The 27,804-nt window shown below is 43.0% G+C and overlaps 1 protein-coding gene across 1 annotated transcript in view; it reads left to right on the forward strand.

Annotated features, from left to right (window-relative positions):
- Positions 1–7,427, forward strand: part of exosc10 (exosome component 10) — a 62,000-nt gene extending 54,573 nt beyond the window's left edge. Inside the window, exons 23-25 of the mRNA XM_043675587.2 lie at positions 3,605–3,672; positions 6,282–6,352; positions 7,235–7,427. Of these exons, the coding sequence (XP_043531522.2) occupies positions 3,605–3,672; positions 6,282–6,352; positions 7,235–7,265 (170 nt within the window). The 3' untranslated portion in view covers positions 7,266–7,427. The remainder of the gene's footprint in view (positions 1–3,604; positions 3,673–6,281; positions 6,353–7,234) is intronic.
- Positions 7,428–27,804: the final 20,377 nt, after the last annotated feature.

Raw genomic sequence — 27,804 nt, forward strand, 5'->3', positions numbered from 1 at the left:
CATTATTGTAAACCTGTAGAACAGTTGGAACATCTACATATTGGAGGGCAGTGCTACCCTCTGGTAAATCCATTCTCTTCAGAATGTCGCTCAATACCCTGTGAAAAACAGTGGGGCTGTTGTGGCATCCTTGTGGCAGCACGTCCACGTATACAGTCTGTCCCTTACTGTAAAAGTGATTTTTTTTTTCTGAGACTCGGTGTAACAGGATAGACCAGAATCCGTTGGCTATGTCTAAAACAGTAAAAATCTTGTGCTCAGGGGCCAAGCCATTTAAAATGGTGCAGGGGTCTGCTACAATGGCGTGCAATTTGGGGGTGACCTTATTTAGTCCTGCATAATCAATGGTGAGCCTGTAGCTCCCATCAGGCTTTAGTACTGGCCACATTGGGGAATTAGTTGTACTTGTGGTTTCTTTCAGGGTTCCCTGTCTCACTAGTCCTTGCACTATCTTCACAAATTGCTTGTTCTGCTTTGGGTTTTATTGGGTATTGTCGGTGGGGCTTATGCTCCGGTCCGGGAACCCTTATTGGGTCTATGTTAACTAGACTTTGTTTCTGCCCATGCCCCAGGGACTGAGGCACGGCTGGCTCTGAATCCCCTTTTCAAGGTTCCAGCCCCGACTGGTGACAGTAGCCGCTTTAATAGTTTCAAGGTGACTTGTAAGTTTACCAGTATCAGTCTTTCGACCGCCCTGTCTGCGCCAAATCAATTTCCCTTTTGCTCAACTGATTAGAACGTTATATTCTTCATGAGATTATTGCCCATTATGGTGCCCTCATTATTTTGGCCTGCGTAGAGTTTCATGGAGATATGTATATGTTTACTTTTATGAGGGTAGTTTCGCTTAGGTAAGTTGGTGTTTTATCCCCTCCTACCCCAGTTAAGTGAATCATTTTATTTGTGTGGGGTAAGGGTAAGTTTGTGATTGTTGCAGCCGCTCCTGTGTCTACCAACATTTCACATTTCCTCCCTCCCGTTACTGCGGGCACATAAATTCTCCCCTCTCCCTTACCCTCACGAATGATGGCAGCTGGTTGTCAGCTCTGCTGACCTCAGGATTCCCGTGGTTCCGCGGTGTTCCGGATAATACCGTTGCAGTGGCTATGGTATTTTACATTGTTCCCTGCTCTAACTCTTCTATTCTGTCCTCCAGCTCTTTAACTTGTTCCTGCTCCATTCTCCACCTACACGTGGAGGCACTCACTTGCTCAATTAGGCCTGCTGATTGGTATGCTAACATTACCTCAATCTTTTTAGTTTTAGTTTGTTTTTGTTTATCTATCCACTCTCTCTCTCTGTTGTGCTAATGTCTGGAATGGATCCCAAACATTTTTCTTCATTTGCTCTGTCAACCCTTGGCTGTCTGCCATGTATTTTTCAGTAAGGGAACCTGCAGTAACCCCTTAAAAATTTTGATCTGCCATTTAGCAGATTGTGTACCCCCAGTTCCCACCAACAGTAAAGTGCCCCTAACCTGTGGGGACTTCTCCACCCCCGGCCAATAATACTGTCCCAGCACCGTCCATACAGACATAGCAGCCTCCTAGGAAGGTGTGCTCTCTACCGGTGGGACATCTCTACCCTCCCGGCCACCACCATTAGTCAGTACCTACCGGTCGGTTGGGAATGCTGGCTCAATAGGGTGTGCTCTCTGCCTGGACGCCTCAACCCTCCCGGCCACCTCGACTGACCCAACACGTCCAGATCAGCCCAGAAACCTGCCTCTAGTCTGGTGTGCTCTTTACCAGTGAGATTCTTTACCCTCCCAGTCACTGCCAGTATTCAAGCTCTGTCATTCTACTACGGACTGACAGGATATCACGGTTACTCAGTGTCCAAGCTCCCCACCTTGATAACATGTGCTCCACTGACGTTTGGCTCTTGGTCAGAGTGATCAGCTCCTATTCCTCACCACACTGGAAATTACAAATACAAACAGCATCCAACCTTTAACTTAAACTCTAACTGGACTCTGTTGTTCACCCCTACAGAGTCCAAGGTTACCTGACTTTACCACGTGCTTCACAACTCCTAGTGCCCTCAGCGCCTCAATTCCCACTTCAAACCCAACCTTTGGGTGGGTGGGGCTACCCCTCTTAACAACCGGTTTAGGGCAGTGTTTTGAGACACGCACTACCTTGTCCTCTGGCTGTTTCAGCACAAGCAGCAAGTTCTTAAAATAGTTAATTTAGTTAACACTTATTCTCCACAGACATACACTTAATTTTTTCTTTTTAACTCAGTACTGTAGCAAGTTAGACATTACAATGAGTATACCTTTTAAACTGTGTCCTTGGCCTGGTCTGACTCTTCCCGTTTGCAGGTACAAATTGGTTCTTACCCCGGTCCCCCGATCGTGACCTTCGACCAGGGCACCAGTAATAAGAACCCTGCTCACAGCGCCAATCGTTGTGTGGAAAATCACCAGCCTCTTGTCAGAGTCAGGTTTAACAACAGTTTATTTTACAAGGAAATACCAGAGCTCCGGGGGGGGAGAGAAAGACACCAACCCGGAGCACATGTCAAGATAGGACTGGTAGGATAATACCAACTCATTTTGTAACATAATAGGTTAGTGATGCAGTTCTTTGTAACATAGTTTGTTTATTGTAAACATTGCAGAATCGTTGATAGTTTTGATACAGTCATTGTCGGTTCCAGCGCAGTCATTGTTAGTTTCAGTGCAGATATTGTCAGTTTCAATGTCTATGCGGAAGTCCATTGCTGTAGTGATGGGCGCTAATTTCTCCTCTTGAGAAAGACAATTACTGCAGCCCTGGCTATAAGCACTCTGTCCTGAGTCCGTATCAAGCTGTTAGTATTTCTATCAAAGATGTTGGCTGGACCCAGACACTTTTGCGGGCAGTATACGCTACTCGTGTATTCTCTCCCCCACCCTCTTTAAACTAATCAACTAGGTTGTGAGTGCATTGTGCTGGCATTCTGGTGACCCCAGGCAGTGTCAGTGTTTCCTTTGCTGTCTCTCTCCATATTGTGGTGCGGTGGCCATCTTGTGTGTCAAGTGGCCAACTTATGGCTCAGTGACCATCTTGTGTGTCCGTGAGCCTAGTGTCACCCTGCCCTGTGCCATCTCCCATTTCAATGCAAATTAGGAAAATCTCAGATTCAGTATTGTTTTTACCAAGTTAGTTTTTAATCAGTTGAGAAGGCAGTAGGGGGGAGGGATCAGGATTAGCCTCAACCACCTTAACTGGGCAGGGGGAAATTCATTGCATGTTTCTGCTCCATACAAGGATTCTTGTCAGATTGTTGTCTCTAATTGCACACGTCAGATGGGAAGGAATAGGCTGAGCTATGACACCTTCCATGTTGCATAGCTTGGCATTCAGTGCATGGCTGTGCTTGGAGCATGGCAGTTTTGGGTAAGAGAGAAGTGAGTGACCAATATCCTCCAATTATTCCCTGGCAATCTTATGCCTTTGAGTAATGGGGCTGCAAAGGGTTCAACTTCAAATTGTTCAACTTCCTTTCCCCATAAACATACATAAACAAGTTTATAATCAAAACAGCTCAACTGATAGGAGATACATGTACTTATCATGTAAAATGTTCATTTGTTAAAATATTTTCATCCTTCCAGCTGGCAACAAGTCTAAGGAATCCACACAGTTTGATCCCAATTATGAAGCAGATGTGCCTCATTCTAAGGTAAAATTACTATTCCGAATATGACATATAAATTGCACCATTTTACAAGCTTTTGTTCCTTATAGATAAAAGCCAACTCACACATTCATGCAATTCATCTTAATTTTAGTGAATTGGCACATATAAATCTTTCATGCAACCTTTCCTGTTGAAGATCAGTAAAAACTTGTTTTAAAAATTCTTATTATTCATTTTAAAGAAGCTATTTGGAAACTGGCAATTTTGACTTTGTGACTGCAAGGATCTTATCCTGACATGCATTCATCTGTATCCTGCATGCTGACCTTGCAGAGGAGGTATTGGAATGGATTTGGGGCGGTGTTATCCTGCCAATCCTACCTTGTCCTCCAGCATCAGCACAGACAGGTGAATGGCAAAGGCCTACAGTTACCCTGTTGGTTTTCTGCCGTGGAAGGGGATTGAAGACTTGGTGGAATGAGATCTTTCCCAAAATATTCCTCGGTATACTTTGCACAACCTTTCATGACCCCAGGCATTTTTTAGGGTTTGGTGTCCAGCGTCAGTCATGAAGAATAAATATTTTGATAAAATAGCAAAGAGTCAATGTATACCAGTGACATTGTATCCCAGCAAGAGACCGAGAGGAACAAAAACAGATCAAATTAGAGGAAGAAAAGTCTAAGCATAAAGTCTAGAGACTAGCTCTTATTTTTACATAGTCTGCATATGCTCAAAGACTTTATGATAAAATGAGGAATCTGAGTAATAAAATAAATATCCAAATATAATTGAACATTTTAAAGCAAAATATTTCTCCTCAAACCATTAATAGTGGTTGGCGTGAGAGTTTAGTGTATCTAAGGACTTTTAACACTCATCAAAATGTTTGAGGCTACAAACCACCACATGATTAATGTTTCAGAGCTGTACTGAGGGAATACAGCATTCTGAAGTGCTGTTTCCTGAATTAGCTGTTCAGTCAAGGCCCCAACTTCTTGTTCGTGTGTTTTAGAAAGGATTAAATGACTATCATTTTTGAAGAACAATTAATTCTCCCAGTATCCTGACCAATATTTATCCCTGAATACTCTCTACCAAAACAATTTAACAGGGCAATCGTTCATTCGCTGGCTCTTGTCATTCATAGCATAAATCTGATCTTAACAATAATTGCATTTCAAGATATTGATTTGATTTTTGAGAAGTATTTTAGGATACCCTAAAATTGTGACAGCTTTTGTATATCAATAAACATTTTATCTATAACATGGATGATATTGAGTATGTACTCAGTCACTTGAAGTGTGTGTTGACATAGTTGATAAGAAAGTATTGACATGTGTGATATTTGACAGATCCTGTCCTTCCGTGTAGATTTTAAACTACATCATTGTAAATGTTTTTCTGTGATCTGCACTCAGACGTGAGAGGCTTATTGTCTTTCTTCTTCTATGATATTACAAGCTATTATCCTTAATTGTTGAACATCATCTATGATTAACTAATCACCCAGACCCATGCATAAGTTTTTAAACAACAAAATCAACAACAATAGGGCATGTGGTATTACTTATTTAAAAAGGCATGATATATAATGCACATGTGTGGTATCACTGTTTTAAACCTGGCTACAATTTTGGTTATGTTCAGATTGTGGTCTGTAGACATATCAATAGCTTGTTCCATATTTCAGAATTTTAAGCTATGCTGTATGGATTTTCAGTGAGACATCGAATTTTGCTGCACAGGAGCTGATTGCATTTCCATCAGCTTTCTGAATTGTGTCCACCTAGTCTCATTTACCTATACCCTTTTAAAATAATTATTTTTCTAGCATTTATCCACCCCTTTATTTTAGAAAAATAATTTTCAGCTGACTTCTTTTAATTTTCTAGTGGGATGTAGAAATCATTGTCAATGCCCATCCCCAGTGCCCTGTAGATTGTATTGGGGTAGCTTTTTGAATTTGAATGGCCTGCTAGCCATTTCAGAGGGCACTTTGAGAATCAATCATGTTTCTGGACTCGAGAGTCAATACAGGCCAAACCTGATAAAGATGGCAGATTTTCCTCCATAAAAGACATTAGTGAACCAGATGAAGTTTTGCAACAATTGATGGTAGTGTTCGGACTTCAAAATCCCATGGGCATTAGTGTGAGTGTTTTAGATTACTGGCCCATTGACATTACCAATACACCATCAGCTCCCCTCGTTTTATTTGGGTAGCCAATTACTTGAGACAGAACTTTACCAGATTCTTATCACTGCACTGTTCAAACTAATTTGGAGAAGATTGAAGGAGAAAATATGCCAGCCATATTGCTCAGGACTGTAACTGTCCAAACTTGTGCCCAAATGCATTCATATACCAGGGTTTTGTTTCAGTATGATTCAAGCATTTTTGCTTACAAGTTCCTACGTTACATTAGTTCCATAACTAGATGGAAAAATCCACTTCCATATGGTTCCTAATTAAATGACTTCCAGTAAATTTTTTTAAGTAGACTTTTAAAAAAATCAATTAGTATTTTTGTGATGTTGACCTCATTTTGCCAGTTAAAGAAATACAATATACAGTCATTTGGTTTTATGAATATTTAGAAATTGAAGGCTTTAGGTCTGTCCTAACTAAACTTTTCTCATTTTAGAAAAGCGGAAAGAAGAACCGTCAATCTGCAGGAAACAGAAGCATGACTTTCCCTAATAGCAAATCAGACAGGTCAGTGTTTGTACAGTAGCTTCCACTTGAAGTCTCGTCCTTACAGCAGGATATGTTCAGCTTTGCTGGTCACTGGGCCTTTATATATGGAGTAATATTGAACGCTACAAGTGTATAGTCAACACACACACTCGGTGGATACTGCCAGACTTGAATTTCTACATAATTTCTATTTGTATTTGAAAATTTATGTAACTCATGATAAATGGCAAATTTAACACATGGCTTAGTTCTCCTTAGTTCTCCTCCTAAGAGAAAACCCCTCAGTTTCCTGCACTATTCTTCCATTCAGTTTCTGAGATATAGCTGTGGTGGCCCATCCCTAATTAATAATGGAGGATTCAGTGACAGTAACACCATTGAATGTCAGCGTGGTTGAATTCTCTCTGGTTGGAGATAATCATTGCCTCACATTTTACGTGGTGTGAATGTTTGTTATTTGCCACTTTTCAACCCAAACTTAATATTGTCCAAGTCTTACTGCATTAGTATCTGAGAAGTCAGGAATGGTGCAGTCACATCAACAAACATCCTCATTTCTGCCCTGATGATGCAAGGAAAGTCATTGATGAAGTCGTTGAAGATAGTTGGGCCTAGGACACAATTAGATCATGTCTGATACGTAATTAATTTCAATTTGCCTTCCTTGGTTCCTCATATCTTAACTGTCTTGCTTAACAGAAATTTACCAATCTCAGATTTAAAGTTTTCAATTGGAGGAGATTTTCACAAGTCATGGAAAGAAGGAATGTTCTATAATATCACTACAAACAACCTAGCTTTATTTTATCCCCCTTCCTGTCCTGAATGGTCAGAAATTTAAAATCTAGTTATATTGTGTCATACTAATTTCATGTATTTTTCATATTCTCTGTTCTATAGAGGCTTCAAGCACAGTTGGCCAAAGAGATAAAGCATTGAGGTCAGACTGCACTGATCAAGACCACCTTTGCTGTCAGACTATTAATATTTCCATGTCAATATTATGTACTTGATTGGTTTTAATTTCTAGAATTTCTTGGACATTGTTGCACTGTGACAGAAGCTTTATACAATAAACCTTTTAAAAAATGTTGTTTAGTTTTCTTTGGTTATTAATTTTATTGCAGCATTGAATTGGCACCTCCAGGTAACTGCTGTCCGTGCATTTAATACTTGTTTCTCCGATACATGATTGGTGAGATGTTAAAAAGCTGATTAGCAGCTGCTGAGTAATTTTGTTTAAATTTTACAAAATTTCCAGTCCTCTATCAATAGAAGAAAGCTTATCATTAAAACAGCTTGGCAAGCAGTGATACCATGTTCATTATATAAACACCAGAAGTACTTGCGTAACCATTTTGCCGCAATTGAAATCTAGCTCACAGGATCAAAAAGTGATTTGACAGCATATCCGCCCACTGAAAGATTTGACCACAGGATATTTAAATGGCAACTGGTGTCAATGTATAAAATAGAGCATAAAAGGGCAATGAAATACGAAGTTGATCGCAAATGGAGCGGAAAGGGGTACTTTGATAAATCTGTTACGAACAGATTCTGATGGTATTTATAAACGTTTTCTAAAATAGCAACTGGACCAAGCTAAAAGTGTACAATGTGAAATTATGCTGACAACTTTCACCACAAAGTCTGTTGGCAGAACTATAGGCCAGTTGGCTTGACGTCTGTCATGTGGAGAATGTTAAATTTTGTTGTAAAGGATGTAATAGCAAAGCATTTAAAGATTTATAATCTGATCAAGTGAAGTTAGCATGGTGTCAAGGAGGTGAAATCCCACCTGATAAATTTATTACACCAAATCTTTATTATTCTCAGAGAACAGGGGCACGGATTTCCTGGGTTAACAAAAATACAGTCGATTTACACTGCAGCAAAATCTGTAAAAGGACTGTGCAATCAGGCTGGATGAGTCAATGAGGAAATATAAGTGTGGGTCTGAGGCTGGCCTCTGTGCATCTGTAGGTAACTAGGAACGAGTATACAGTTTGTTGAGGAGGTAACAAACAGTGGATAGAGGGAGCCAATATGTCTGAATTTTCCAAAAGGCCTTTGTGCCAGGTGTAAGTTTACTTAATATGAGCCAATGATGTTGAAGATAGTATATTAACATGATAGAGAATTGACTAACTAATAGAAGACAGTTGGTATAAAAAGGGTATTTCTTCAAGATAACAACATGTATCTAGTGGAGGGCCACAAGGAACAGTACTGGGATCACAATTATTTACATAAATGTGACTTAAATAAGGTAAGTGACACTCTAGCCAAGTTTGCAAATGACAAAAACAATAGGTGGGAGATCAAGTAGTGAGGATGACACCAGGAATCTACAGAGGGATACAGACAGGTTAAGTGAGTGGGCAAAAACTTGACAAATGGAATACAATGCATAAAAATCTGAGGCTATACATTTAATAGGAAGAACACAAGAGATGGATATTATTTAAATGGGAAAACTGCAGTATTAAGGGATTTGGACGTCCTAGTGAATGAAGGACAGAAAGCTAGCATGCAAGTTCACCAGGTAATAAGAAAGGCAATTGGAATGTTGGCTTTTATTTCAATCTGAATGGAATATAAAACTAAGGAAGTGTTGCTAAAACTGGACAAGTCACTAGTCAGACCACACCTGGAATAATGTAAATAATTTTAGTCCCCTCATAGAAGATAGACTAGTATTGGAAGCGGTCCAGAGAAAGTTCACCACGCTGATCCTGGGTATGGAGGGATTTTCTTATGAAGAGAGTTGAGTAGGTTGTGTCTGTATTTATTGGAGTATAGAAGAATAAGAGGAGATCGTATTGATACATGTAAGATTTTTGGTGGTGTTGATAAAGTATATATGAACACACTGTCCCACAAAGAGAAAGTCTAGGATTGGAGAGCCTAAACTCAGTGAGGGATCTCCCATTTAAGACCGAATTGAGAACTTTTTTTCTAATGTAGTGAATCTGATTTTTTTTAACCACAGGACTGTTTTAAAAAGCAAAAATCCAAGGTAATTGTGGGTTATTTGGATAAGGCCGGAATGTAGAGTTGAGAATTATCAAATCAGTATTCTCAGTGAATAGCAGAACAGCTTCAATGGGCTACATGGTCTGCTTCTACACCTAAATCTCACGATTGTCTTATGGTTTTAGCACCTGATGCTATGTCAAAATATTCTAGTTCAGATACAGGTTAAAAAGTAAGACTTGTATTTATAATGCACCTTTCACTTCTGTGAATGGATCTGAAAAATACTGACTATGCAAACACCTAAGGAGGTCCTCCTAGATTCTAACAATGTCTATCATTGTCAATGTATTTTTTTCAATTGCTTTATGTATCATTCCCAGTAAATGGTGAATGTATTCATTCTGCACTGGTTCTACCTGCATTTATATAGGATACCTTCTTTCAGAGCCATTTTCAATGAGGCTGAGACCATTATTCACTTTTTCTTTAAAAAGGTATAAACAATTGATGCAATGTGTACAGCTTTGCATCCCTCATTATGTAGACACTGGACTAAAAAATGCCTCCTGTTCTCTATAGTTCAACATATTTTCCATTTCCCACAGTAACTTGAGAAATGACCACTTTTTGGACCAAGTTAAAAGCATAGCTGAAAAATGTGTTGCTGGAAAAGCGCAGCAGGTCAGGCAGCATCCAAAAAGCAGGAGATTCGACGTTTCGGGCATAAGCCCTCCTTCAAGAATGAGGAAGGTGTGCCAAGCAGGCTAAGATAAAAGGTAGGGAGGAGGGACTTGGGGGAGGGGCATTGGGAATGCGATAGGTGGAAGGAGGTTAAGGTGAGGGTGATAGGCCGGAGGGGGGGGGTGGGGGCGGAGAGGTCAGGAAGAAGATTGCAGGTCTTCTGCAATTGGAGGGTTCCTAGGTCGCCTGTCTCCCCTACTTGTGGAATATTTCAGAGAACACCTCTGGGACACCTGCACCAACCAACCCAACGCCCTGTGGCTGAACACTTTAACTCCCCCTCCCACTCTGCCAAGGACATGCAGGTTCTTGGCCTCCTCCATCGCCAGACCATGGCAACATGACGCCTGGAGGAAGAGCGCCTCATCTTCTGCCTAGGAACCCTCCACAAGGGATGAATGCAGATTTCTCTAGCTTCCTCATTTCCCCTCCCCCCCCATCCTATCTCAGTCCCAACCCTCTGACTCAGCACCACCTTCTTGACCTGCAATCATCTTCCTGACCTCTCTGCCCTCACCCCCTCTTCGGCCTATTACCTTCACCTTAACCTCCTTCCACCTATTGCATTCCCAACGCCCCTCCCCCATCTCCCTCCTCCCTACCTTTTATCTTAGCCTGCTTGGCACACCTTCCTCATTCCTGAAGAAGAGCTTATGCCCAAAATGTTGACTATCCTGCTCCTTGGATGCTGCCTGACCTGCTGCGCTTTTCCAGCAACACGTTTTTTAGCTCTGATCTCCAGCATCTGCAGTCCTTACTTTCTCCAAGTTAAAAACAGTCAGTCAGGCAGCATTCAAGGATTCCTGATGAAGACCTTATGCTCAAAACATCAATTCTCCTGCTTGTCGGATGCTACCCAACTGGCTATGCTTTTCCAGCACCACACTCATTGAGAACTGCAGATGCTGGAGTCACTTTCTCCCAGGTTAAATAGTCTTGTACGTCAATCCATTCAACAATTGCTTAAAGGGAGATAGTTTAATTTTACAGCATGGTAAGAGGTAATTTAGCCATTGTTGCCTGTGACAGGAACTATACGGTAGTAATCTAGTTACTGTCACTTTTCTGACCTAGACAAAATTGGCCACTTTGCTTGAATTTTCCAATCAATCTTCTTCCTAACTGATGCAACCTACTGCAGTTCAGTAATGTGCACAACCAGCAGCAAAATGGTGCTGAAACCAATCTCTAACACCCCAGTATATAGCAATAGGTGCCATACTCTGACAGAGAAAGGTAGTGAAGGAGTAGGGTGGCAGGTAAGGCAGACCATGAAATATTAGAGACAGGAGCAGCAGCAAGTGGTTAGCTCAGTTGGCTGGACAGCTGTTTTGTGATGCAGAATGTCAGCAACAGCACAGGTTCAATTCCTGTACTGTCTGTGTTTCCCATGGAAGTTCACCTTCTCAACCTCACCTGAGGCACGGTAACCCCAGATTAGACCACTACAAGTTGTTTCTGTTTCTCTCATGAGAGAACAGCCCTATGGTAATTTTACCTTGTTGTCATGATTTGGAGATGCCAGTGTTGGACTGGGGTGTACAAAGTTAAAAATCATACAACACCAGGTTATACTCCCAACAGTTTTATTTGAAAGCACTAGCTTTCAGAGCACTGCTCCTTCATCAGGTGGTTGTGGAGTGTAAGGTCATAAGACATAGAATTTATAGCAAAAGCTTACAGTGTGATGCAACAGAAATTATATATTGAGAAAGACCTGAATTGTTTATTAAGTGTCTCATCTTTTATAATGAATACATTGGTTTCAGTTCTTTAAAGTTCTGCGATTTACGTCTGAAAGTTACAATCTCAAGTGAACTTTAACGACTGGTGTCATGTTGGCTCAGATAATACACCTAAGGTGTGAGGTGCCCTGTGTGAGACAGTCTGGCCACAATGTTCAGACTAATTTTAATCTAAAAAATAGATTTACAGAATTTTACATGGATTCATGCAGTTTTTGAGCAAATAAAATGTAATTCTGCAAGTACAAATTCACTTGTATGTGTATGTATGTGTGTGTATAGGGGGGATGGGGGGTGTTTGTGAGAGAGTGAGAGTGTAAAGGGGAATTCTGTGACTTACAATCTTATACTTCACAACCACCTGATGAAATAGCAGTGCCCCGAAAGCTAGTGCTTCCAAATAAACCTGTTGGAATATAACCTGGTGCTGTGATTTTTAACTTTACCTTGTAAGACGCTAGCCTTTTCCTAATGGCAGATATTAAGATAACTGGCCCATGTTACCAGTTTTGTCTACCTCCCTCCTATTTTGAATAAACTGGTTACATTGGCAGTTTTCCAAACCTCTCATAACTTAAATTACTGCCAATGCATCCGTTATCTTTGAAGTTACTTCCCTTAAAATTCTAGGGAACACCCCATCAGGTCCAGGGGACTTATCAGCATTTAGCTAACTAGTTTTCAGACTACTTTTTCTCTAGTGTTAGTTACTGTGTCTACTTACTTCTCCCTCTACGATTAGTCCTTTATTATGTAGTATTTTTATTTGCTATTAATATTCTCTACTGTGAAGACCGAAGCAAAGTATTTATTCAATCCTCTGCCATTTCCTGCCTCCCCATTATTGTGGTCTACAGTTTTGTGGTCTCATTATGCAATGCAACATTACGAGGTTTCTAAGCACCAAATTTACTTATCTTCAACCACACTCTGTTCAACATATTATTCCTCCATTGATTCGTTTGTCGCTGCACCATATCCTACTTTGGATAATTCTCCCCTGAAGACTTATCCTAGACACATTCCTATCCCACTTCATTTTCATACAGTTTTGATGACTGTCTTAAATTTATGCTCTTCAGTTTACTGGAGAAACAGTAAAAGACTGACTGGCATGGCAGAGGCTCTTTAAAGGAACACTACTGCCATCGCTGGAATATCCCGAAAGCACTTCTGGACTGAACAGAAACTGATTATCAATGTTACCAAACAGTCAAAACATTTTCTCATTTTTTTAATAGTTTCCAACACCTAATTAAGGTCTCATTTTAATACCCTTTGCTGTAGTCAGTAGAACTACAGTAGCTTTTGTTTGTAATCCTGGATCTTTCGTTATCAATATATTGGAACTCTTCCTCCACGTCTCCATTGCCTTGATACAGTTCTTAAAGTAGAACAAAAAACCTAAGGTGCACAGTTCTGAGTGCAGCTCAATTAGCTTTGTTGTCTTTGTTAAATCCAATAAATTTAATCTCCTTATCAATCTCTAGCTCTCTGCTTTTCTTTCCCCACTAAATGTTTGTTTTTAGATTTTGTGTGGAGGATTATATAAGTGTTTGCTGAGAAAAAAGCATTTTGTTCTTTGAGTCATAGCAGGAATGTAGTTCACGAGGTGCTGGAACTGAGGTATATCCATCACAAAGGCTGAAAGCATGCTGGTAAATCCTGTCTTAACAATAAAGCTTCTCAGTGGTAAGCCATTCAGGTTATTTCTTATTTTACAATCTGCTTAAAGATCATGCATGGGGTTCTTTGTTCTGCAAAGAATAAAAACTCTAAAGAACACTCGACTGAGAGAAGTCATTCGATCAGAGCTGTTACTTTAAAGAGGATTACGACCAAAAGAAATATCAGTAATGTAAAGGTTGCAACGAATGGAAAAGTGAAGGTCCTTTGTCTGAATGCATCAAAAACAGATGTGTGTCAAAATCAATAGACAAAGAATATTCGAGAGGAGTTGAAATTGTTCCTTTTTTTTCCATTTTCAATTTTCTCCTCTATCCATCTTGACTCCATGCTGGGTTTGGATTCCATTGGTGTTCTCACATATGAACTTGCCCCACCAGATTTCCACATTATGTACATAGGCACAGAAACAAAAAATTGAGCAGAAATCTCTGAAAAATTAATACCGTTTCTTTCTTTGGTGGTCACAGAAGGCTCAACTGCACTAGCCAACACTCTGTGACACCTCTCTAAGGCCAAAAGACTAATATATGAGATACAGGAAAATCCTACCACTGATTCTATGTAACCTTACCTATGAATGACAGTTTTTACAAAGGTCCAGGATGAGACCTTCAAGTAGCTCCCCCAATTTTTCTGACAAAACAGGCAGGCATACCTGTTAAACTGGTAGAGATTGAAGATCAATTGAAGAAAAATCAGACATTGAGAGAAACTGAAGATTAAGAGTATTTAACTAAAATGCATTCAAATTTGATAAAGCAACCTTTTAGATCATGAAAGAAGTTAAAACCCATGGCACTATAAAAGGGCATAAGATCCGGGATATATTTTCATCCAGGCCACAAAACAGACTTTTGAAGCCACTGCTTTGTTCATTTTATTAGACCAAGCTTGTCTTCCCACATCTGTTCTCAAAAGTTATTTTAAGCTTGTGTTTTGAACATCCATTATATAACTTAATAACATTATAGTTATTTAGTAATATTATAGGTAAGCCTCTTGTTAAAGGCTCACTTTAGCAGTTGAAAATTGCCATATTCCACAAGGAATTGAAACTGTAAAGATTTAGAAGGATATTGATTAATTAAAGTTAATTAATATGAATTTATGAAAAGCAAATCATACTTGAGCATTTTTATCAAATTGTGGTATTGAATGATGAAGTTATATTAGATAATGCAGCTGAAGGCTTGCCTTTTTTTAAGTATCATAGAGTTTAAAGATCCTATCTGGAAGAGACTGATGGAAGTCTTAGCTATCTCCATCAAAGGACAGTGCCACCTTCCCTTGTTGCACTGGAATTCCAAATTATAGTGTCAATTTGGAATGCCCTTTCAGAATCAGAATCAGAATCAAGGGAACTCAGCAATATGGTATGTCTCCGAGTGGTAAAACGTAAAAGTTAAGTTGCTGTCATGAGTCACACAAGAAACCGCTCTGCCAGCAACATCCAGTTTAATCTTGTCACCCTGCAATGCCTCTGTGTTTTAAGATTGCTTGTCTGCCATTCCATTCCTACATGAAATGAAATTGCCTCTAATTAAAAATTGGGAAGATTGAAGTTCCTCCCTTGATCTTGACTGTAAACAATGCACTGACCCTTTCAGCCACCATCTTGGATTGAACCAGACTGTTCTAATCTTGATAACCTATTTGACACCAAACTAAGTTTACATACAAGCATACACATGAACAGCCTTGGCCCCACAAGCCTGCTCCACCATTTCATAAAAGCATGGTTGATCTGATTTGATTTGGGTTTCTAGTCCCACATTCTGTACGTTACAAAGAATTCTTACTTCCACCTTCAATTGCCTCCCACTATGTAACCTAAAATAACTCCATGCAGGCAGGTAACCTGTCACCCAGTCACCCTTTATTTACATGTGGAAAGTCCTTGACACTCATCCAGCTCCCTCAGACCCAGCTCTCCATTTGTCCACCTGGCTGACCTTGTTACAATCCCCCATCGACCAGTTCTCTTTTTTGTAGCTCCTCCTGAGACGTTTTAGCACCAGGTCAGGTTCCTCCAACTTTGGCTCTGATATAGGTGGCCTGCAACACATACAGTAGCTTGCCTCTTGCACCCAGAGCATCTAAGAAGAAATGAATTCTCTTCTTCAGCCAGTAAAGGTGTCAAGGTGGTGACATCCACCATATCCACCTCAGAATCTCAGATACCTTCAACATTTAACAAAGAGGGAGTACCCACGGATTCCCAAACAGTTGAAAAGGCTGTCAAGGAACCCAGCATGTTTTGTTCCAGCACCGTTTGCAAGTTTACAGCATTCATATGGTTCACATGCTTGTTCAAGACTATCACACCTACCTGAACTTCGTCCATCGCTGGACCCCACCTCATATTGACCTCATGTTGACCATGCAGGGCCATTTCCATGTTTTCTACACCAAACTTTACTTGACCCCTGAAATAAACTGTCTCTCTTGCTTAGCTGAGTCTTAGCAGCATTGGCGTTCCTGATGCTGCCTGAGGTGCAGGAAGATCAGATTTAACCTGAAGTGGACAATTCTCCTCATTTGTGACTCTGCTGGAGCTATCCCTATAGTTCCATGAGGGATGGTTCTATAAACAATTAGGAACTGGGACAGTTTGGTATCTAGTGAAGCTGTAGACTGTCTCTTTAAGCCTGCCTTCAAAGTTTAGATTGTTCTTTCTGCCAGACCATTTAATGATGGATAATGTTGAGCAGTTCTTATATGTCAAATGCTATTTGAAGTTAGGAAATACTCAAATTCCCTGCTGGTAAACAATGGCGCTGTATCTGTAACCAACTCTCCCAGGAGTCCAGGTATTGCAAAAGATGCATGCACTTTATCTATCGTCGTCTATGTGTTTGACGAATGAATTTTATGCTTGTCCAGCAACTTTGAGTGGACATCCACAATGACTAAGAACATTGTGCCCATGAAAGGACTGGCATAGATGATGCGTTGTTTAGATTAGAGTGGTGCTGGAAAAGCACAGCAGGTCAGGCAGCATCCGAGGAGCAGGAAAATTGACGTTTCAGGCAAAATCCCTTCCCAAAACGTCGATTTTCCTGCTCCTCGGATGCTTCCTGACCTGCTGTGCTTTTCCAGCACCACTCTAATCTAAACTCTGGTTTCCAGCATCTGCAGTCCTCACTTTTGCATAGTTGATGCGTAACCAAGTCCAGAGTTTACCCAGCCATTCCCAAGAATGTGGATGAGCTGCTCGCGAGTTTTTGACATTGCTGGCACTCTGGGCACTGCCCGACCAATGCAGTTCTGTCTATCTGCATCTGATCCTGCTCACTAGATATAACTTCTCACCGACACTTCCATTTTGGAAACCCCAGGATGACCCTGGTGAAGTTCAGCCAAACAATCACTCTGGCTCTGCATCGTCCCCTCCTGTGATCTGGTCCGTCCGGGTCCAATAAGGTGTCAGTTCTGGTTGTGACAGCCCTTTGGTTTCCCCTGTCACTGTTTCAGTTTTGCCAGGACCAAATCTGATATTGTCAGCTGTGACTAGAAGTGTGTCCAGAAAATTTAAAACTACTATGGACTGTTCCAGTGATAGTATCACTGATGGTATATCTGTCAGTGGGGGACAGCTCAATGTATCCGCATTTGCTATGTGGCTTCCCAGGCAATGTTCCAACTTGTAATTACATGCACTTAATATTCGAGCCCACTGTCGTATTTGGACTGTAGCTATGGGTGGCACTGCCTTGTCCTCTTTAGGTAGGCTTAGCAGGGGCTTGTGGTCTGTTTTTATTACGAATTTACATCCGTAAAGGTATTGATAAAACTTTCGGTCACCAAATATGGCAGCCATCTGCTATCTGGGCGTATTTACACTCTGCAATAGCCAAAGTCCTGGATGCAAAAGCTATCAGGTGTTCCTCTCATTGGGTCACCTAAGGACCAATGCTGTATAGGGAGGCATTGCATGTCAACACCAGAACTCACTTGGGATCAATAGTGTGCCAACACCTTAGAGGATGATAGCTGTTTCCTCATTTGCTTAGCTTGGCTATGCAACCTTTTCCAAGGCTGACCCTTTGTTAAGAGTTGGTGCAAGGATGCCAGGATGTAGCCCAGATTATGGATGAACTTTCCATAATAAATCAAAAGCCCAAGGCAAGACCTATGCTCCGGTACAGAAGAGGGGGCTGGGCACCTTTGATCACCCTAACTTTATCTTCCAACAGGTGTAACTCAGTCTCTGTCAATTCTATAACCCAAGTAGGTCACTTGTGGTGCCTAGAACACATTTTTTTCCTTCTAAGGCGTACACCTGCCTGGGAGAAAAGTCTAAAGAGAATGTCCAAGTTCTTGAAGTGCTCTTTTTTGGACTCCCCATTATTAGCACGTCATCTAGATCAATGGCAACCTGGGGTAGACCTTTTAAAATATTCTCCATTGTCTGCTGAAAAATCGTACAGGCTGATACCCCAAATGGCAGCAATGTGTATTGGTACAAACGCTTATGGGTTTAACTGTAGCATACTTCTGGGAATCCTAATCTACAACGGCAAGTACATATGGCAGTACCTAGACCTTCCTGACAAACTACCAGGTATTTAATTAGAACTTCACTCAGGCAATCATTTTCTAATCGAAAAATGCTGAACAAGCCCAGGTGGATTTCACTGCTTCTAGCTTGGTCCTAATACTTCAGTGGTTAATGAACCAGTTGCTTCTCAGTCTAGCCGAGGCCTTGCACAAACTAAGGGTTGGCGTCCAGAGTGAATTTTGTTAAACACAGGTTCTGCGATCACTGAAAGTGATGTGCCGATATCAACCTCTGTGAGAACTGCATGACCATTTAACCAGATGTTTATCTTGATTGGTTCTAAGTTGGATGTTGCTAAGCAATTTAACTGCTCCAAACCAGATGTAGTTGGATTTTCCAGAGTTGTACTCTCTTGGATACCGGCCTAGGAGTTCTCTGACTCAATTTAGATCTAGTGGGACTCTTTTGCTGTCCTGAGTCCACATACTGGCAGCAACTACAACGGCTTACCAACACAGATCCTGAAGAAAACTTTAACCATTTGGCCAATGCTTAGCTTTGTTTTGGCACTTTGCTGTGGCTGACCTGGAGTCCCTCTGTTCAGAATATGTCCCGAGTGAGACGATGTAATTGCCTTCACTCAAGTGGTATTCCTCAAGTTCAGTCGGACTGACAAGGGTGTCCACTTCCATCAAAATACCCTGCAACTCATATGCTTCACTTGCCACATTTTCCAATGAGAAAGCCAGTTGTAGTGCCTCTTTGAAGTCCAGTTGGGCTTCAGCTAGTAAGCACATACTAAATGGTCTCTCAGTATCTCATTAAGGGTTAAACCAAAGTCACATGTCATCTTAACTTGATCAAAAATCTAGTTGTTGATTTGCTGAGTAAAACGAATAGCGTCTCAGAATTAGAGGAGGCTTAGAGTCATAATATTCCATAACTAAATCCATCAACTAAGGGAAAGCTAGGCTCCTAATAACTGAAAAAGCTGTGCATCCACAAGCTGTCAGGAGAATTATTCATCGCTTTTCATCTGCCCCAATGTCATTTGCCCAGAAAAAAATAACGCATTCTTTCCACATACTGGGCCCAGCCATTGACTATAGGATCAAACAAGCCAAGCTTCCCAAATAATGGCATGATGCTAGAAATGCTTACCCCAACTCAAAGACGATTTGTGAGGGAATTTGTTCAGGACCATGCCTTGCTCTCGTTGCCATTGACGTAACTCCTATTCTCAAAGGTCTTACAATGAAAGCAAATGTGGTAAAAACCTTCTTAAACTTCAAAGAATTATGTACCTGAATCCCTAGGTCCCACTGTTCTCCAACACTACCCAAGGCCATACTTTTAACTGTGCAAGTCCTGCCCTTGTTTGTTTTATCAAAATGAAATACCTCGCATTTATACAATTTAAATTACATCTGCCAATCTTCAGCCCATTGACCCAGGGGATCGAAATCTCTTTGTAATCTTAGATACTCTTCTTCACTGTCCACCAATTTTGGTGTCATCCACAAATTTACTAACCATGCCTTCTAGATTCTCACCTACATCATTTATATCAAAGACAAACAAAACTGGACACCAAAATTGGAGGTGTAGTGGACAGCTAAGAAGGCTACCTCAGAGTACAACGGGATCTTGATCAGAATAGCCAATGGGCTGAGGAGTGGCCGAGTTTAATTTAGGTAAATGTGAGGTGCTGCATTTTGGAAAGGCAAATCAGGGCATTATACACTTAATAGTAAGGTCCTCGGGTATGTTGCTGAATGAAGAGACCTTGGAGTGCAGGTTCATGGTTCCTTAGAGTAGCAGGTAGATAAGATAATGAAGAAGGCATTTGGTATGCTCTCCGTTATTGGTCAGAGCATTGAGTATAGGATTAGGAGGTCATGTTGCGGCTGTACAGGACATTGGTTCGCCCACTTTTGGAATATAGTGTGCAATTCTGGTCTCCTTCCTGTCGGAAAGATATTGCGAAATTTACAAGGGTTCAGAAAAGCTTTATAAGGATATTGCCAGGATTGGAGGATTTGAGCTACAGGGAGAGGCTGAATAGGGGCTGGGGCTGTTTTTTTTAGAGCATCAGAGGTTTATAAAATCATGACGGTCATGGATAGGATAAATAGGCAAGGTGTTTTTTCTGGGAAGGTGGGGGGGGGAGGAGTCCAGAGAGGGCATAGATTTAGGGTGAGAAGGGAAAGGTATAAAAGGGACTGAAGGTGCAACTTTTTCACGCGTATTTGGAATGAGCTGCCAGAGGAAGTGGTGGAGGCTGGTACAATTACAGTATTTAAAAGGCATCTGGATGGGTATATGAATAGGAAGGGTTTGGAGGAATATGGGCCAAGTGCTGGCAAATGGGATTAGATTAGGTTAAGATATCTGGTCGGCATGGACGAGTTGGACCAAAGGGTTTGTTTCTGTGCTGTACATCTCTATAACTATGGTCACAGGCGTCCAGTCCAAAAAATAATCCTCCAACATCACTCTCTATCTCCTTCCATTAATTCAATTTGTATCCAATTGGCAAACTCTCCCTGAATCCCAGGTGATCTAACTTTATTAATTAGTCTACCATGTGGAACCATGTTAGAGGCTTTACTAAAGTCTAAGTAAACAATGTCTACCACTCTGTCCTCATTAATCTTCCTCAAAAAAGCTCTATCAAGTTTGTGAGACACAATTTCCCTCAGACAAAACCATGCTGATTCTCTCTAATCATTCCTTGACACTCCCAATGCAAATAAATAGTTTTTCAGAATCACCTCCAACAGCTAACCCACCGAAGTCAGACTCACAGGTCTACCGTTCCTGGACTTCTTCTTACTTCCATTTTTAAACAAAAGCACAACATTAGCCACTCCCCAATCATCTGGCACCTCACACAATTTCCTCCTTAACTTCCCACAACGTCCTTGGGTACAATAGTTCAGGTATTTGTGATTTATCCACTTTTATATTTTATAATACCTCCAGAACTTCCTCTTCTGTAATGTGAACTGTTTTCAAAACATCATTATTTATTTCCCAGAATTCTCTAACCTCCACTTCTTTCTCCACAGTAAAAACTGATGTGAAATATTCATTTAATATCTCTTCCATCTCCTGGGGTTCAACACAACGATGACCTCTTTGATCACTAACGGGCCATACTCAGTCTCTAATTGCTCTCTTGCTCTTAATGTATTTGTAGAATCTCCTTGGATTATCCTTAATGTTATTTGTCAAGGCTATCTCATATCTTCTCTTTGCCTTCCTGATCTCCCTCTTAAGAATGCTCTACACTCTTTATACTGATCAAGAGATTCACTTCCACCCGGCTGTCTGTATCTGATTCTTGTTAATTCTTCACGAGGACCTCAATATCTTTATTCATCCATTATTCTCTAATCCTACCATCCTTACCTTTCACTCTAATGGAACATAATTACTCAGAACTCTCATTATTATACTTTTGAAAGCTGCCCACTTATCAGACATCCCTTTACCTGCAAACAGTCTACTTCAATCAACGTTTGAAAATTCAGAGTTACAGAGTTGTAGAGCAAGGAAACAGACCCTTCAGTCCAACTCATTCATGTCATCGGATATCCTAATCTAGTCCCATTGCCAACATTTGGCCCATATCCCTATAAACCCTTCCTATTCATGTACCCATCCAGATGCCTTTTAAATGTTGTGATTGTACCAACCTCCACCACTTCCTCTGGCAGCTCATTCCATACACTCACCACCACCTGCATGAAAAAATGCTCCTTAGGTATCTTTTAAATCTTTCCCCTCTCACGCTAAACCAATGTCCTCTAGTTTTGGACTTCCCTACTCTGGGAAAAAGAACTTGGCCATTCGCCCTATCCATGCCCCTCATGATTTTATAAACCTCTATAAGATCAGCCCTCAACCTCCAACAGTCCAAGGAAAATAACCCAGCCTATTCAGCCTCTCCCTATAGCTCAAACCCTCCAACCCCAGCAACATCCTTGTAAGTCTTTCCTGCACCCTTTCAAGTTTAACAACATCGTTCCTTTAGCAAGGAAACCAGAATTTAATGCAGTATTCCAAAAGTGGCCTAACCAATATCCTGTACAGCCACAACATGACATCTCAACTTCTATAGGAGAAAGTGAGGACTGCAGATGCTAGAGATCAGAATCGAGAGTGTGGTGCTGGAAAAGCACAGTAGGTCAGGCAGCAACAAAAGAGCAGGGGAAATCGACATTTCGGGCATAAGCCCTTCAATCCTGATAAAGGGCTTATGCCTGAAATGATGATTCTCCTGCTCCTTGGATGCTGCCTGGCCTGCTGTGCTTTTCCAGCACCACACTCTCAATCCCAACTTCTTTACTCAATTTATTGACCAATAAAGACAAGAAAACCAAATGCTTTCTTCACTATCCTGTCTATCTGCAACTCCACTTCCATGGAACTAAGAACAACAATGAGACATTGTTGTTGCCTTCCTGCTGCCAGGGTCAAAGATGTCTCGGAAAGAGTGCAGAATATTCTCAAAGGGGTGAGGGATCAGCAGGAGGTTGTTGTACACTTTGGAACTAATGACATAGGAAAAGATAAGGACAAGATTCTGAGGAGTGAACATAGGAAGTTAGGCAGTAATTTAAAAAGGCAGTCCTTGAGGGTAGTAATATCTAGATTAGTCCCAGTGCACAAGCTAGTGAAGGTAAGAGTAGAGGATAGAGCAAATGAATGTGTGGCTGAGGAGCTGGTGCAGGGTAGAAGGGTTCATTTATTTGGATCACTGGAATTTCTTGAGATGGAAGTGACTTGTACAATAAGGACGGATTGCACCTATATTGGAAAGGAACAAATATACTGGCGGAGAGATTGGCTAGAGTTGCTCGGGAGGATTTAAACTATTTTGTGTGTGTGTATGTGCATGTGTGTGTGTGTGTGTACATGTGTGTGTGAGTGAGAGAGAGAGATCTCCCCTCCACAGGAGGCAATGAGGAAAGAGAGCAGTCTTATACTGAAACAGTTGAGAAAATTAGTAAGTCAAACAGTCAGGGCAGGCAGGAACAAAGCAGAGAACGAGGTAGGACTGATCGACTCAACTGCATTTATTTCAATGCAAGAGGCCTAACAGGTAAGGCAGATGTATTGACAGCATGGTTGGGAACATGGGATTGGGATATCATAGCAATTCCAGAGATGTGGCTCAGGGATGGACGGGACTGGCAACTTCATTTTCCAGGGTATAGGTGTGACAGGATGGATAGAAAGGGGGGCAAAAGAGGAGGGGAATGGTGGTTTTGATTAAGGATAATATTACTGCTGTACTTAGGGAGAATATTCCTGGGAATATGTCCAGAGACGTTATTTGGGAAGAACTGAGAAATAAGAAAGGGATCATCACTTTATTGGGATTGTACTACAGACCTCCCCCAATAGCGTGAAATTGAAAACCAATAGGGGTTCTACAAATACATTAAGGACAAAAGAGAAACTAAGGAGAGAATAGGGAACTACAGGAGATGGGGGGAGATACTAAACAAATATTTTGCAAGTGTTTATTGTGGAGGGTATGGAAGATATAGAACATGGGGAAATAAATAGCGATATCTTGAAAAATATCCATATTACAGAAGGGGTGCTGAATATCTTAAAATACATAAAGGTGGATAAATCCCCAGGACCTGATCAGGTGTACCCTGGAACTCTGTGGGAAGCTAGGAAATGATTGCTGGGCCCTTTGCTGAGATAATTGTATCATCGATAGCCACAGGTGAGGTGCCAGAAGACTGGAGGTTGGCTAACATGGTACCACTGATTAAGAAAGGTGGTAAAGCAAAGCCATGGAACTACAGACTAGTGAGCCTGACATTGGTGATGGGCAAGTTGTTGGAGGAAATCCTGAGGGACAGGATTTACGTGTACTTGGACTGATTAGGGATAGTCAGCATAGCTTTGTGTGTGGGAAATCATGTCTTGATTAAGTTTTTTGAAGAAGTAACAAAGATCATTGATGAGAGGAGAGCAGTCGATGTGATCTATATGGACTTCATTAAGGCGTTCAACAACATTCCTCATGGTAGACTGGTTAGCAATGTTAGTCGAAGAGTGTGGTGCTGGAAAAGCATAGCCAGTCAGGCAGTGTCCGAGGAGCCGGAGAATCGACGTTTCGATTAGAAGCCTTTCATCAACACCACACTCTTCGATTCTGATCTCGAGCATCTGCAGTCCTCACTTTCTTCTGCTAAACAATGTTAGATCATCTGGAATACAAGGAGAATTAGCTACTTGGATACAGAGCTGGTTCGAAGCTAGAGGTGGAGGGTTGCTTTTCAGACTGGGTCCACTGCTCTTTGTCATATATGTAAATGATTTGGATGTGAACATCGGACGTATGGTTAGTAAGTTTGCAGATAACACGAAAACTACAGCGAAGAAGGTTACCTCAGAGTATACTGGGATCTTGGTCAGATAGGCCAAAGGGCCAAGGAGTGGCAGGTAAGAGTTTAATTTAGATAAACATGAGATGCTGCATTTTCGAAAGGCAAATCAGAGCAGAACTTATGCACCTAATGGTAAGGATCTGGGGAGGGTTGCTCTACAAAGAGACCTTCGATTAGAGATTCATTGTTCCTTGAAAGTGGAATCATAGAATCCCTACAGTGTTGGGCCCCTTTGGCCCAACAAGTCCACACCGACCTTCCAAACAGTAACCCACCCAGACCCATTCCCCCTACCCTACATTTACCTTTGACAAATGCACTTAACCTACACATCCCGGAACACTATGGGCAATTTAGCATGGCCAATTCACCTAACCTGCACATCTTTAGAATGTGGGAGGAAACGGGAGCACCTGGAGGAAGCCTACATAGACACGGAGAGAACATGCAAACTCCACAAAGACAGTTGCCTGAGGCTGGAATCTCTGGCGCTGAGGCAGCAGTGCTAACCAGGAGTTGCAAATAGATAAGATAGTGAAGACACTTGGTATGCTTTATTGGTCAGTGTATTGAGTATAGGAGTTGGGAGCTCATGTTGCTACTATACACGAAATTGGTTCGGCCACTTTTGGAATATTGTGTGCAAATCTGGTCTCCCTATTGGAAGGATGTTGTGAAACATGAAAAGGTTCACAAAAGACTTACAAGGATGATGCCAGAGTTGGAGGGTGTGAGCTATAGGGAGAGGCTGAATGGGCTGGGGCTATTTTCCCTGGAGTGACAGAGGCTGAGAGGTGACCTTATTGAGGCTTATAAAATCATGAGGGGCATGGATAGGATAAATAGACAAAGTCTTTTCCCTGGTGTAGGGAAGACTAAAACGGGACTAGATTCATATCGGATATCTGCTCAGCATGGATGAGTTAGTCTTCAGGGTGTGTTACCTCCTTTCCCCCTCACTCTGTTACCGACTCTGTCTCTTAACCCCTCTTGCCCCTTTCCCCCTCGTTCTGTTACTGCCCTCATGCCCCTTCCCCCACACTCTTACCACCTCCTGCCTCTTACCCCTCCCTCCGTTACCCCTTGCCCCACCCTCTTATCTCCCTCGCTGCTACCTCTGTTACCCTTCCCTGTTAACTTGTCCTGTCCCTCGCCCCTCCCTCTCTCATACACCCTTCTAATCCTTGCCCCACCCTCTACCACCATTCTGTTACCCCTCCCTTTCTGATACACCCCCTCTCTTTTAACTCCCATGTTACCCAGTCCTGCCCCTCCCTCTCTGTTACCCTCCTTTTCTGTTACCCTGTCCATTACCCATCGCTCTCTGATACTCCTCCCGTCTCTCGCAGCTCCCTCCCCCCTCCCTCCCTGTTACCCGCTCCTGTCACTTGCCCTCTCACTTTGATACCCCTTCCTGCCCCTTTCCCTCTCTCTGATACACCTTCCTGCCCCTTTCCCACTCATGCCCTTTCCCGTTCACTCTGTTAACATCTTCTGCCTCTTCCCCCCTCACTGATACCCCATCTGCCGCTCTTCCTTCATTCTGTTACCCCCCTACCCCTTTCCCCCTCACTCTGTTGGACCATCCTGCCCCTTTCTCCCTCACTCTAGTAACCCCTCCTGCCTGTGCGCCCTCACTGTTACACCTCCTGCCCGCTTTACCTCTCACTCTGTTACCCACTCCTGCCCCTTTCCTTCTTATTCTCTTTAACCCTCCTACCCCCTGCCCCCTGACTCTGTATAGCCCCCTCCTGCTGCTTGCCCCTGTACTGCTATTCCATTACCTCTTCCTCTCTAATACATCCCCTTTCTGTTACCTCTTCACCCCTCCATCGGTTATCTTTGCCCCTCACTTTGTTACACCTTGCCCCTTCCAATCTGTTATCCCCTGTCTCTCACTCTCTCATAGCCCTCGTTCACTGCTACCCTCCCTCTCTGTTACCCCTCCTGTCCCTTTCCCTCTCACTCCCTCCTACCCCTTTCCCCCTCACTCTCTCACCCTCCTGCCCCTTTCCCCCACACTCTCACCCTCCTGCCCCTTTCCCCCACACTCTCACCCTCCTGCCCCTTTCCCCCACACTCTCACACTCCTGCCCCTTTCCCCCACACTCTCACCCTCCTGCCCCTTTCCCCCACACTCTCACCCTCCTGCCCCTTTCCCCCACACTCTCACCCTCCTGCCCCTTTCCCCCACACTCTCACCCTCCTGCCCCTTTCCCCCACACTCTCACCCTCCTGCCCATTTCCCCCACACTCTCACCCTCCTGCCCATTTCCCCCACACTCTCACCCTCCTGCCCATTTCCCCCTCTCACTCACCCTCCTGCCCCTTTCCCCCTCTCACTCACCCTCCTGCCCCTTTCCTCCTCACTCTCTCACCCTCCTGCCCCTTTCCCCCTCGCACTCTCACCCTCCTGCCCCTTTCCCCCCTCACTCTCTTACCCCCCTGCCCCTTTCCCCCTCGCACTCTCACCCTCCTGCCCCTTTCCCCCCTCGCACTCTCACACTCCTGCCTGTTTCCCCGCATTCTCTCATCATCCAGCCCCTTTCCCCCTCACTCTCTCATCATCCAGCCCCTTTCCCCCTCACTCTCACCCCCTCCAGCCCCTTTCCCCCTCACTCTCACCCCCTCCAGCCCCTTTCCCCCTCACTCTCACCCCCTCCAGCCCCTTTCCCCCTCACTCTCACCCCCTCCAGCTCCTTTCCCCCTCACTCTCACCCCCTCCAGCTCCTTTCCCCCTCACTCTCACCCCCTCCAGCCCCTTTCCCCCTCACTCTCACCCCCTCCAGCCCCTTTCCCCCTCACTCTCTCACCCTCCTGCCACTTTCCCCCTCACTCTCACCCTCTCCTGTCCCTTTCCCCCTCACTCTCACCCTTTCCCCCTCACTCTCACCCTTTCCCCCTCACTCTCACCCTCTCCTACCCCTTTCCCCCTCACTCTCTCACCCTCCTGCCCCTTTCACCCTCACTCTCACCCCCTCCTGCTCCTTTCCCCCTCACTCTCACCCCCTCCTGCCCCTTTCCCCCTCACTCTCTCACCCTCCTGCCACTTTCCCCCTCACTCTCACCCCCTCCTGCCCCTTTCCCCCTCACTCTCACCCTCTCCTGCCCCTTTCCCCCTCACTCTCACCCCCTCCTGCCCCTTTCCTCCTCACTCTCACACCCCCTCCAGCCCCTTTCCCCCCTCACTCTCTCACCCCCTCCTGCCCCTTTCCTCCTCACTCTCACACCCCCTCCAGCCCCTTTCCCCCCTCACTCTCACACCCCTCCAGCCCCTTTCCCCCCTCACTCTCACACCCCCTCCAGCCCCTTTCCCCCCTCACTCTCACACCCCCTCCAGCCCCTTTCCCCCCTCACTCTCTCACCCCCTCCAGCCCCTTTCCCCCCTCAACCTCT

Source organism: Chiloscyllium plagiosum, unplaced genomic scaffold (assembly GCF_037043375.1).
Source record: "Chiloscyllium plagiosum isolate Xiang-an unplaced genomic scaffold, Cpla_swu_hap1 HiC_scaffold_37, whole genome shotgun sequence".
In the NCBI taxonomy this organism is placed as follows: domain Eukaryota; kingdom Metazoa; phylum Chordata; class Chondrichthyes; order Orectolobiformes; family Hemiscylliidae; genus Chiloscyllium; species Chiloscyllium plagiosum.